This window comes from Oncorhynchus mykiss, chromosome 11 (assembly GCF_057628025.1).
Source record: "Oncorhynchus mykiss isolate SJ-2025 chromosome 11, ASM5762802v1, whole genome shotgun sequence".
NCBI classification, from domain to species: domain Eukaryota; kingdom Metazoa; phylum Chordata; class Actinopteri; order Salmoniformes; family Salmonidae; genus Oncorhynchus; species Oncorhynchus mykiss.
The window spans coordinates 53,019,930-53,033,449 of NC_143032.1; the positions used below are offsets into that span (position 1 = coordinate 53,019,930).

At 43.1% G+C, this 13,520-nt stretch overlaps 1 protein-coding gene and 1 long non-coding RNA gene across 2 annotated transcripts in view; both read left to right on the forward strand.

The window, feature by feature from the left end:
- The window catches only part of LOC110535874 (olfactomedin-like protein 2A), a 30,226-nt gene extending 25,112 nt beyond the window's left edge, over positions 1 to 5,114 (forward strand). The window contains exon 8 of the mRNA XM_036935697.2: positions 1,404 to 5,114. Coding sequence (XP_036791592.2) covers positions 1,404 to 2,008 — 605 coding nt within the window. The 3' untranslated portion in view covers positions 2,009 to 5,114. The remainder of the gene's footprint in view (positions 1 to 1,403) is intronic.
- Positions 5,115 to 9,389: 4,275 nt separating this feature from the next.
- Positions 9,390 to 12,153, forward strand: LOC149979620 (uncharacterized). The gene is made up of 2 exons (XR_016484549.1): positions 9,390 to 9,456; positions 10,891 to 12,153. It is a non-coding gene; the product is annotated as an uncharacterized LOC149979620 (long non-coding RNA).
- Positions 12,154 to 13,520: the final 1,367 nt, after the last annotated feature.

The following is a 13,520-nucleotide window of genomic DNA, read 5'->3' on the forward strand; positions in this document are numbered from 1 at the left end:
CCTTCCACAGCTTCCCACAATAAGTTGGGTGAATTTTGGCCCATTCCTCCTGACAGAGCTCGTGTAACCGAGACAGGTTTGTAAGGCCTCCTTGCTCACACTTTTTCAGTTCTGCCCACACATTTTCTATAGGATTGAGGTCAGGGCTTTGTGATGGCCACTCAAAAACCTTGACTTTGTTGTCCTTAAGCCATTTTGCCACAACTTTGGAAGTATGCTTGGGGTCATTGTCCATTTGGAAGACCCATTTGCGACCAAGCTTTAACTTCCTGACTGATGCTCCCTCCCCTCAGACTGACCATCAGATGCAGGCCATCAGTCCAGTAAAACAATATGCAAATAATTATGCCTCACAGGTAATACAACAAATGATATATTACCAGTGTTATCATATGCCTAACATTTTTTAAATATAATTTTAAAATGGTCTGAGAAGAACAACATTGGCAGGACAATTCAAGCGTAGCCAATATGCAGTGATAATGTATTGGGCCTATAGCCTACTGCACAAAGCTAATTGCAACATAACTGTTTTTAATTGGTTAGTGTTGCATAGACTTACGTTTTTTAAGTCCTTTTTTGTCTGAGTGGTAGATCTCGGCATGCATTTTGACTCAAAGTGATCTTGACGCAGCTTGAGACTCAAACTCCAGGTTTTAGTTGTCATACTGTGCTTTTCATTCCACACACAAAGTTCCTAAAACAGCTGGGTGGGAAAAATCCACCCCTTCTTGCACTAGTAATTGGAGAGAGAAATAAGATTACTCCTCTTAACTGACTGGGTAAAATTATCTTTCTCACAGGACTGGCCTGGTTGATTTAGAGGTGTTAGGACAATGTTTTTTGAAACTCACTAACATCTTGCAAAGCGTACAGAGATTTTGCACTGATATCCATAAGGGTGGTGAGTTCACAGCAGCGTGCGGATGGCTAGGTATCTCTGTGAGTGGCTGTGATCTCTGCTTAGGCAGGGCTGGCCTCTCATTTGAACTGGCCATAGCTGAGGGATTAGAGGCATGGGCTGGCCTCGGGGGGGAAAAGTGCTGTGCTATGGGGTTGTTTTTGTCCTTCGCTGCAGCTTCATTCATTATCTAAATCACACTTCCTGAGGTGGAAATGTAAGAGAGCAGATGTGACCAGATATGAGTGTAACCCTAATAACAGAACATCTGTTTGGACAGCAGGGAGTGGGATAATAAAACAGAAACTAGTCCGTCTCTCATGTGAAACAATTGTATAAACTGTTATGGAACTATTAAAATGTTTGTGTGTGTGACACCTGTGAAACCCAGAATGATTTGATTTATTCTTAATTTTACATGATGTTGGCATAATGTCTGGGGGGGGGGCAACATGGTATGTAGTTAGCGCTCGCTAAACATGTATATATTTGGTCCTGTTAGGTCGTTGGAGCAACCTCTTCAAACTGCCTTACAACTGGATCGGCACAGGCCATGTGGTGTACAACGGAGCATTTTACTACAACAGAGCTTTCACCAAAAACATAATTAAGTACGACCTAAGGATGCGTTACGTGGCTGCCTGGACCCTCCTGCATGACGTGGTTTACGAGGACACCACCCCTTGGAAGTGGAGAGGCCACTCGGACATTGACTTTGCCGTGGACGAGAGTGGACTGTGGGTGATCTACCCTGCCACGGACTATGACTACTCTCAGCAGGAGGTGATCGTCATCAGTAAGCTAGACCCTGGGGATCTGTCCATGAAGAAGGAGACAACTTGGAGGACGGGCCTGAAGAGAAACTCCTACGGGAACTGCTTCATCATCTGTGGGGTGCTGTACGCTGTGGACGTCTACAACCAGAAGGAAGGGGAGGTGAACTATGCCTACGACACCCACACCAACTCAGAGGCTATCCCTCGTCTGCCCTTTACCAACGAATACGCCTACACCACCCAGATCGACTACAATCCCAAGGAGAAGGTCCTGTACGCCTGGGACAATGGACACCAGATCACATATAACATACACTTTGTTGACCAATGAGCACAGGGGTTTTGCGCTCAGGTAAAGTATAGGCCATCAGCACTATGACAAGTTCACTATCCCCATAGAGATAAGAGAGATGCTCAGTAATTGATGCGGTAAAGAGGTCAATGGAACGTAGACCGCGGGGGATAGGAGAAGGATGCCAGATTGGGGCACATTCAAATCTGATCTAATGAAGTGGATATTCATTATCATAGATGTATTGTAACAGCCCTACAATGTGGTTACTAAAGTCCAATTTTGATATATTTGGCTGTTTTTGCTGCATACCATTTAGAAGTAGTCCCTGTTCAGGTTTAGAAGAAGTAACTGCTAAATGGTAACTCCCGTTCGTATAAGCTGGTAGCGTAGCTAGCACTGAGAAATCTGTGGCGATAGTCAATGTTGTTTTTAACTGTAATGCAGTTCATTGGTGATTATGACATGAACAAGTGTTGGGGTTGACATCCATACAGCATTATACTCTGATTTTCACCTCAACATATTGTGAAATACACATATAAACAAAAGCCTAAATGTAGGTTAATTTTAATGGGGGGGCAGTGAGGAGATTCGGATCTTTCCCCCCCGAGCGTTTCCATGGCATTTCCATTGTATTGGTCAAGTTCCATTGACCTCTTTACCGGATCTATGGACAGTCCAGCAGCGCCCATATTAGATTCAACAGCCAACATTCCTCTTTCAATGCATACTAACCAATACACTTGACAGCATACCATGCGTCCCGTACTCAACAAGGTTCCTGGTCAATGTGGACTCTATATTGGGATGCTATTGTAAATCACGAACGGCTCATATATTCCACCCATTTGATTTTTATGGCCCATCAAACTCTTATCCTGTCACCTAGCACTATGATCATCTGTAATTGTCATTTCAGGCCTATTGACGATGTTTGTTTTTAAACTTGTATAAATGTTGCTGCGTACTGTAGTGTTAACTGTTAAAATTGTTTATTTCAGTGAGGACGAGGGATGCTTTGAGTATAGAGTACCAGTCAAAAGTTTTGAGTTTTTATATATTTTTACTTTTTTCTACCTTGTAGAATAATAGTCAAGACATCGAAACTATGAAATAACACATATGGAATCATGTAGTAACCAAAAAAGTGTGAAACAAATCTAAATATATTTTATATTTGAGATTCTTCAAAGTAGCCACCCATTGCCTTGACAGCTTTGCACACTCTTGGCATTCTCTCAACCAGCTTCATGAGGTCACCTGGAATGCATTTCAATTATTATTCTTTTTTTTTTTTTACCTTTATTTAACTTAAGAACAAATTCTTATTTTCAATGACGGCCTAGGAACAGTGAAATAACTGCCTTGTTCAGGGACAGAAGGACAGATTTTTACCGTGTCAGCTCGGGGATTCGATATTGCAACCTGCCGGTTACTAGTCCAACGCTCAAACCACTAGGCTACCTGCAAGTGTGCCTTGTTAAAAGTTAATTTGTGGAATTTCTTTCCTTCTTAATGCGTTTGAGCCAATCAGTTGTGACAAGATAGGGGTGGTATACAGAAGATAGCCCTATTTGGTAAAAGACCAAGTCCATATTATGGCAAGAACAGCTCAAATAAGCAAAGAGAAATGACAGTCCATCATTACTTTAAGACATGAAGGTCAGTCAACCCAGAAAATGTCAAGAACTTTGAAAGTTTCTTCAAGTGCAGTCATAAAAACCATCAAGTGTTATGATGAAACTGACTCTCATTAGGACCGCCACAGGAACAGAAGACCCAGTTACCTCTGCTGCAGAGGATAAGTTCATTAGAGTTAACTGCACCTCAGATTGCAGCCCAAATAAATGCTTCACAGCGTTCAAGTAATAGTCACATCTCAACATCAACTGTTCAGAGGAGACTGCATGAATCAGGCCTTCATGGTTGAAATGCTGAAAAGAAAACTACTAAAGGACACCAATAAGAAGAAGAGACTTACCTGATCCAAGAAACACTAGCAAAGGTCATTAGACCGGTGGAAATCTGTCCTTTGGTCTGATGAGTCCAAATTTGAGATTTTTGGTTCCAACCGCCGTGTCTTTGTGAGACGCAGAGTAGGTGAGCGGATGATCTGCGCATCTGTGGTTCCCACTGTGAAGCATGAAGGAGGAAGTGTGATGGTGTGGGGTGCTTTGCTGGTGACACTGTCAGTGATTTATTTAGAATTCAAGGCACACTTAACCAGTATGGCTACCACAGCATTCTGCAGCAATACGCCATCCCATCTGGTTTGCGCTTAGTGGGAGTATCATTTGTTTTTCAACAGGACAATGACCCAACATACCTCCAGGATGTATAACCACCCGACCTCAACCCAATTGAGATGGTTTAGGATGAGTTGGACCGCAGACTGAAGGAAAAGCAGCCAACAAGTGCTCAGCATATGTGGGAATCTCCTTCAAGACTGTTGGAAAAAGCATTCCAGGTGAGGCTGGTTGAGAGAATGCCAAGAGTGTGCAAAGCTTTCATCAAGGCAAAGGGTGGCTACTGAAGAGTTTGAAGAGTTCCCACATGTTTAACACTTTTTTACTTACTACATATGTGTTATTTCATAGTTTTGAAGTTTTCACTATTATTCTACAATGTATAAAATAGTAAGAATAAAGTAAAACCCTTGAATTAGTAGGTGTGTTCAAACTTTTGGCTGGTACTGTATATGAACTCACAAAAACAATATACACGAGTTTCTAAACTGAAGATTTTGTATTCACTTGTAATTTTCCAGAAATGTATACTTCATATCTCCATTGTTGTTGCTTTGCATACATTTTGTATAAAGTTATATGTTAATTTTTTTGTTTGAATGAAAACTATACGGTTGTTGCTGCTAGTAACATTTTCACGGTCACTACATCTGTCATCATCATTTTGGCGTATTTGTAAACCATTACTTCATAGGAAATTAACTGTCATTGAGGTCAATTATGTAAATGCATACAGATGTACAGTACCGTCTTCTAAAGGAATTATAATCCATGAACCTCTGACAGTTTCTGATCTATGATGAGTCATAAATGATTGTACCTGCATGGAGTGCATGTACTGCCATTATGAAGAGTTATGAAGACCACTAATTCAAATAAAGTTTTGCATAAATATCTTTTGAGCATTTTACTATCATATTTTATTTATTTCTTTAAAGACTAATAGGTATTTTTAATCTATTTTGATGGTTTGGTGAAGTTTACACAGAAATGTGCATGACTAATTACAGCACTGCAATTTGTTATTCGTGATGTCACAGTCTTTCATACACAATTTTTGACAGAAAGGATTTTAATTTGGAAATGTTATAAACTCAGCAAAAAAAAGAAAAGTCCTCTCACTGTCAACTTCGTTTATTTTCAGCAAAATGAACATGTGTTAATATTTGTATGAACATAACAAGATTCAACAACTGAGACATAAACTGAACAAGTTCCACAGGCGTGTGGCTAACAGAAATTGAATAAAGTGTCCCTGAACAAAGGGGGGCGGTCATAATTAAAAGTAACAGTCAGTATCTGGTGCGGCCACCAGCTGCATTAAGTACTGCAGTGCATTTCTACCTCATGGACTGCACCAGATTTGCCAGTTCTTGCTGTGAGATGTTACCCCTCTCTTCCACCAAGGCATCTGCAAGTTCCGGGACATTTCTGGGGGGAATGGCCCTAGCGCTCACCCTCCGATCTAACAGGTCCCAGACGTGCTCAATGGGATTCGGGCTCTTCGCTGGCCATGGCAGAACACTGACATTCCTGTCTTGCAGGAAATCACACACAGAACGAGCAGTATGGCTGGTGGCATTGTCATGCTGGAGGGTCATGTCAGGATGAGCCTGCAGGAAGGGTACCACATGAGGGAGGAGGATGTTTTCCCTGTAATGCACAGCGTTGAGATTGCCTGCAATGACAACAAGCTCAGTCCAATGATGCTGTGACACACCGCCCCAGACCACAACGGACCCTCCACCTCCAAACCGATCCCACTCCAGAGTACAGGCCTCAGTGTAACGCTCATTCCTTCAACGATAAACCAAATCCGACCAACACCCCTGGTGAGACAAAACCGTGACTCATCATTGAAGAGCACTTTTTGCCAGTCCTGTCTGGTCCAGCGACGGTGGGTTTGTGCCCACAGGCTACGTTGTTGCCGGTGATGTCTGGTGAGGACCTGCCTTACAACAGGCCTACAAGCCCTCAGTCCAGCCTCTCTCAGCCTATTGCAGTCTGAGCACTGATGGAGGGATTGTGCGTTCCTGGTGTAACTCGGGCAGTTGTTGTTGCCATCCTGTACCTCTCCCGCAGGTGTGATGTTCGGATGTACCGATCCTGTGCAGGTGTTGTTACACGTGGTCTGCCACTGCGAGGACAATCAGCTGTCCGTCCTGTCTCCCTGTAGCACTGTCTTAGGCGTCCGGATATTGCAATTTATTGCCCTGGCCACATCTGCAGTCCTCATGCCTCCTTGCAGCATGCCTAAGGCATGTTCACGCAGATGAGCAGGGACCCTGGGCATCTTTCTTTTGGTGTTTTTCAGAGTCAGTAGAAAGGCCACTTTAGTGTCCTAAGTTTTCAAAACTGTGACCTTAATTGCCTACTGTCTGTAAGCTGTTAGTGTCTTAACGACAGTTCCAAAGGTGCATGTTCATTAATTGTTTATGGTTCATTGAACAAGCTTGGGAAACAGTGTTTAAACCCTTTACAATGAAGATCTGTTATTTGTATTTTTACGAATTATCTTTGAAAGACAGGGTCCTGAAAAAGGAACGTTTCTTTTTTTGCTGAGTTTATTACTATGCACAACCTGTTGTGCTTGTCTCTGTGCTATGGATGACATAAAAAAATCAGCTTTTAAATATTGCTGTGAGAAGTGCAAATGTGCACAGGCAGACCCAGTGGATGCCATGGGGAGCAGGACTTTCACTGCCCAGTGTTATGTGTTGACAGGACGCAGTTGAATGACTCAATGATTCCTCTTGAGTTTTTGTGTGTGTGGTTAACTCTCCCTGAATAGCACCACAAACTCACTCTCATGAGTTGTGTTTTGTTCCAGGACAAAGGTCACTCGGCTGTGCTTGATTGGAAGTCCAAGTGCACTAAAGGAGCCGGCCTGCCCTGAGGTCACGGTAACAAGGGTTGGGCAGGATGATTGGCTGGCTCGGGATGTGAAATTCTTCAACTTTAGCTCTGAGCTCTGAGCCAGGCAATGCTGGAGGGAGGAGTGGAAATGGAGCATGAGATAAATGTATAAGGGGTGTGGTCCTCTCATGTGGTCCTCATTTGGGAACATGAAACACCCCCTCAGCAACGCTATTTAAAGTACAGCTTTGCACACAATGTTGGAATTTTCGTCGCCTAATACAACTAATACTTCCATCGCGAGATTGAGAGGTACACATTTCTGTGTAATGAACTCTGTTTTATGGTTTTGTTAATGGCTGATTTCTAGCTAACTCCAACGGTACAGTGAGATGCTAACATGTTGTTGTCATGCAACATGAGACAACGATGGTCAGTCAAAGTTTTGTAATGAGGAACAGTGAGAATTCACATGACTCAGGGTGCTGAGGTCCCATTGTCTAACACGAAAGCTCTCCTGTTACTCAAAGTGATCCTGTTCACATCAACAGGGCCTCCTGCTCCGGTGATGACCCTAGAGCTTAAGTGTCACAGGACCGGAGATCACCTGAGTCGGCTGTTGATCAAAGCAGCGGATGTATAGCTTTATTTACACGGACAGGAATGGATTGGGTTAATGTTGAGAGAGCTTGTCCTCCAAGACCCTCTACAAGGCCTTTTTTCAATGATGATGTCATACACACCCGCTATAGAGACCTTTGCATGTTCTCCACGCATCTGTAGCTCCACACCCTATTCCAAACGAGTGCGCAGAGACCTCTCGGTATATTAGTCTCATTATGGACACATAGTAAATGCACATCTCCAGCCATGAAAACCCCAGAGTCACTGAGCTCTGAAACATGAACAGAGAAAATGACATGATGATTGACGGGTCAGATATGTTGTGATCTGTAGCAAATCATATGGCCAGAGATTTTTCTGGCACATAAACTTTACGTGAGGTGGACAAGAACAATTCATATGCCGTTCAAAAAAATCAGGTGGGAGAGCAAAGAATCTGAGGATGAGATCATCCAAGAACTACTATAGACATTAGATCTCAATGAGAGACATTGAACAGAACACTGCACGCAAAACACATTGTAGAGTTTTATAAGCGCCGCAACATGGTATCCATTCCACGTAAATGATTAAGTTCTGAGTAAATATTTTAATTCCTAGTGATAACACATTGCTAACACATTCCACCAGTGCCGACTAAATGAAATGTGTTGAGGAAACAGAGCTCATGAAAGCTTATGCTAGTCCAGAACAATATGTGCAGCCTCAACATGACTTTAATTAAGATCCCACAGGCTATTTCCTGCAGCCAGTCAGTCACTTGAAAAGCAGTTGATTGAGCAGGATGTAGGGAGCAGGACTGGGACAGTGAACTATGAGCGCAGGCCAAAGCCTTTTATAATGAGGAAGGTGAATGGCACTCATGATTAGCTGTCTTGTCGTCAAACCTGTAGGCTTTATTAGCTCTAATGTGCAAGACATGGCCCAGAGGTCTCATACTCAATAACTATCCAATTAAAGGTATTAAGTGCCTTCCCCTTCACTTGTCTGTGGGAGTTGGCACACATTCAGTTATGTCCCATGCTAGTTTTAGAGGGGGCTTTCCTACAGTCTAGCCTAGTGGTCTAAAGAGAGCACTAAGGGAAGCCATTGTATCAGACACAATGGAGTCTTTGGAGATTATCAAGGAGGAGTGGTTGTGTCGGGACCTTGGCAACACATATTGTAGCAGAGCGTCAGCCTCAGGCACAGAGACTCCTACTCAGGCTGGTATGCGCTTGCGGCTATGCACTGCAGGGCATGTACAGTGAGCACACTGGAAACATCAGCTGTGGAAAGAAATCTTCCAAGTGAATCACAATGTTTAGCTGTTGGATCAGAGGTGTTGGAGGATTGCAAAGAAAATGCCTGGCTTAAAAATGTGAGATTTCGAGTAGGTGTTTGTGGCGCTACGGTCAACATAGTGTGTAATGATTGATTTATTCACTGTGCATTCCAAACATTAGCCAGTGCTGGTTATTAATACGAACTCATGAATGAAGCGTAGCCTATGCATTTTGTTCACTGTGTGTTCTTTCCCCTATGGATTATACATTACAGCATTGTAGTCAACCCTGAATACAATAGAGCCATTTAGAAGAATAAATAGCAGTTTGGGCAACCTAATAAAGCATGAAAAAAAGTCACACCATATTAAATACAATGTGCCTGATGCCAGTCTTCCAGAACACTAAACATATTTCTAATATTTCAGCACTTGGCAAGGATCTGGTCACTACGGTGACAGAGGATACATCTGTCAACAAACAGGCACAAAAGGTATGCAGTGGTATGATCACCGATATGCCTCTCCAGACTGTGTCCGTCCTGTAGTTATCAACGACTATTCATTTGTTCACTTTTTGAATGTATGTGTAGTGGACTAACATTTATTTTGATGCTGTCAGTCACTCTAAGGTGTGTCATGACAGACGTTGCAGTTGTCTACATTCTACTGCACCCCGACATACTATGACATACACTACACACGTATTACTTTGTATTGACTGTAACAAGATCAAACTGCATCAGTGTAATGACATCATCTGTCTGCTGCAGTATTTCTCTGTCCCTTCATACTACTGACAGACTCCACTGAAGTCATGCTGATTATCATGTTCCAACAGGAACCCTCAGAGGAACAGAAACATTGAGTGAAGCAGAGGAATCCCCAATAAAAAAAAAACATAAGAATTCTACAAATCACTTCCAGACTGCATTTACACTGGCAACACCCTCCCCTCTTATTTTTCAGAAACAACATAACAAATAAAACAAATATCCTAAATATTTATCTGGGCCTAGTTTAAGAAGGGAAAAGCAGTGCTCGTCTGGGTGTTGGGGAGCAGAGTAGGGAGACTGACCAAATGGGTTGTGGTTGGCCAAGAACAATGTATTGCAAACGCTTAGAGTCACACATCTAATGCAATCAGCCCAAGGCCGAGCACGACATCCCAACAGCTGGCCTGGCACACTGGAGTAACCCCAAGAGGGCTAGGCTACCTTACCCTCACTCAGCTATGCCATAAATCAGACTGCGCTCTGTCTTAACATGTGGTGCCAGGCTCCTCGGCTACAATAGGGCAAGATATCAACAGTACAGAGCAGCTGTCGGACTGGAGGCAGGCGTGGAACATTGATGGGTTTGTTTAAAATGCCACGGCAATTCCTCATGTCCTTGATGCATGTCTATTGGCATTCATTTACAGATGGATGTTTTTTTTGTAATGCAAAATCAATATTGGATTTATGATGTGAGTGGGCAGGTCATTCTTTAAAAGCCTTGTGAGTTATGCAGCGCATTGCAAACACACATTTCAGGATGGAATCCAATCAAGTCTACCCTTCAGAAAATGTGCACTGCAGAAAAATAATACCTGTTTTCATCGAAATCAGAATAGGTTTCTTAACGGTTTGAACAGTGTAACTAATTGCATTAATAATCAGAAGGTGCATATGGCCCATATTAGTTCTACACATACTCCGAGTCTGTATTTATGTCATTAGAAAGAATTCCTCTCAACCAAGTATTGAGAACTGTTGGGAGCAGGGAATATTGAAAAGTAGTCTTTACACATGTCGTACTTTTCTTAAATGTAGTTTTGTAATTGACTAGAACAAGCAGACAACAAGAAAATTGCTTTTGAATAAGGTCAAGTTTTTGCTGCGAGCCAATGGTGTAACCAAGGTAACCATGGGTTGTTTTCCCCACAGGCGGCCGTGGCCTCAACGTTCCATTTAATACCAACTGGGAATATTGCAGAGATTGAATTCCAGCCTACGCCTTATTCTTCCCAGTTGTGATCAAAAGGAGTTTCTGATGGGTCCACACAAATCCCAGAGGTCTCTGACATTCAGCACTAAGCCAATGGCTCCGCTACCCTTTTGGCTGGAATGCTGGCTTGGCGACAGCAAGCAGAATCGAAGCTAATGAAGAATGTGACCATTGTACCATCCTTCAGATCCCCCCTCTTCCACTTAATACTTACCACCACACACATCACAGACAGCTGTTGTTCACAGAAAATCTGAAGCTAAATGCTATGACACATCTTTCTACTGCTACAGTCTCTCTACAGAATCCACTCACTCACACAGACCTTTTTCATAACATAAGACAATCCAACAAGGGACTCTGGAAAGGGTCTGGTCGGCAGTGAAAACATTGTCGGGAGAGCCGGGGTTTGCGGTATGGTGAATGATGTTTTCTCTGAAGGTGCCTCAGCATTGGGGCTGCAGACGGTATGTGTTTTGTCTCAACAGATGTCCGTGTCTCTATGTTGCTTCCACTGGTCATGATCCCTGTCACTAATCATCCACTTCCTCCTCAAGTTCTACCTGCTGTCTTATATCATCATGACAGCACCACTAGAGATGAGCTGCTGTTCAGTCAAAATATTTGCATTCTGATCTAGCTCATTTGTGGATGCAGTCAGTCAGACATCTGTTTAATGGAGCACTTTCAGCCGGTAAACTAAGCCCCTCCTCCCCAGCCTAGCTCCCATTAGGGTGTGACCATTATGGGGAGAGTCATCCCACTGGGCAAAAACGGGTTGAATCAACGTTGTTTCCACGTCATTTCAACAACAAAATGCAATGTGATGACGTTGAATCAACGTGGAAAACTGATTGGATTTACCCAACTTCTAACCTGAATCCAATGACATGGTGAAATGTTTTGCGGATTTCATGTTGAATTCAGTTGTTGTTGGGTGTCCAATCAAATACGCATCTTTGGCCAAATGGTAAAATAACATGATCATATATTATAATATCATTTTGTAGATAATCCTTTAAGAAAACAAATGGCATTAACCTCATGTCTCTATCATAACACGTTCAGAAGTGATTGGAGTTTTTACCATTGTAGGATGGCCAAAATTATTGTGACTAAATCAATAGAGGAATTGCATCAGGTCAGCTGGGCTGGATTCTGTGTATGAATTAAAGCTTCTGTCTACCTGACAGGCTCACTTTCCCGTTGAACTCGTCATCTTTCTTCTTGAATCCACAGGACATAAAACAATATAGAGGTAAGATGGGTATCAATTTGAGACATGACATGTAGTATTTTCATATTTGAGTATATACGCTTTTCATAATATATATATTTTTTAAAGTTTTTCAAAGACTTCTCACAAAAACAAGTGTATCTCCGTGAAATCTCAACGGAGCACTGAGCGTATACCAAGCTTTATTTTCGTTTACATTTAATTCAGCTCGTGTCATGCTAATCTGGCTTTCTGCGACCTACGGAAACAACTTTGAAGACGACGGACAAAAATGTAAAATCCTCAAAAGTTGTTCGGAGAAACCTGCACCTGTCACGCCCTGACCATAGTTTACTTTGTATTTTCTATGTTTTGATTGGTCAGGGTGTGATCTGAGTGGGTATTCTATGTTTCATGTCTTGTTTGTCTATTTCTATGTTCAGCCTGATATGGTTCTCAGTCAGAGGCAGGTGTTCGTCATTGTCTCTGATTGGGAACCATATTTAGGTAGCCTGGGTTTCACTGTGTGTTTGTGGGTGATTGTTCCTGTCCTTAGTGTTAGTTTGCACCAGTTTAGGCTGTTTCGGTTTTCATTACGTTTATTATTTTGCACTGTTTGTATTTAGATTCGTGTTGCTATAGTCAATAAACATGGATCGTAATCTACACGCCGCATTTTGGTCCGACTCTCCTTCACATACAGAAAACCGTGACAGAATCACCCACCACAAAAGGACCAAGCAGCGTGTCAACAGGCAGGAGCAGCGCGAGGAGATGCGCAATAAGGATTTCTGGACATGGGAGGAAATCCTTGACGGGAGAGGACCCTGGGCTAAACCAGGGGAGTGTAGCCGCCCAAAGGTGCAGCGGGAGAAGAAACAACAGGAGCAGCCCAAAGAGGAGTGCAGTATGGAGTATACGACTTGGGAGGAGATCGACAGGTGGGCGGCTGACCCAGGGAGAGTGCCGGAGCCCGCCTGGGATTCGATGGAGCAGTGCGCGGAAGGATATAGGAGAATGGAGTTTGCGAAGCAAGCAAGGCGGCGCGGACGGAGGCCCCATAGTCAGCCCCAAAAATTTCTTGGGGGGGGGCTCAGGGAGAGTGTGGCAGAGTCAGGAGCCAGACCTGAGCCAACTCTCCCTGTTTATCGTGAGGAGCCAAGGAGGAGACCAGAACCAGAGCCGGTGTTGGAGGTGAGTGAAACAGAGACTGTGAAGGAGTTAATGGGGAAATTGGAGGAGAGAGAAATGAGGGAGTTGCTGTGTTGGTGCATTTTGCATAGAATTCGCCTGACGGAACGTGTCAGGGATTTGATGGCACCTGGGTTAGCGCTCCATACTCGTCCTGAGGTC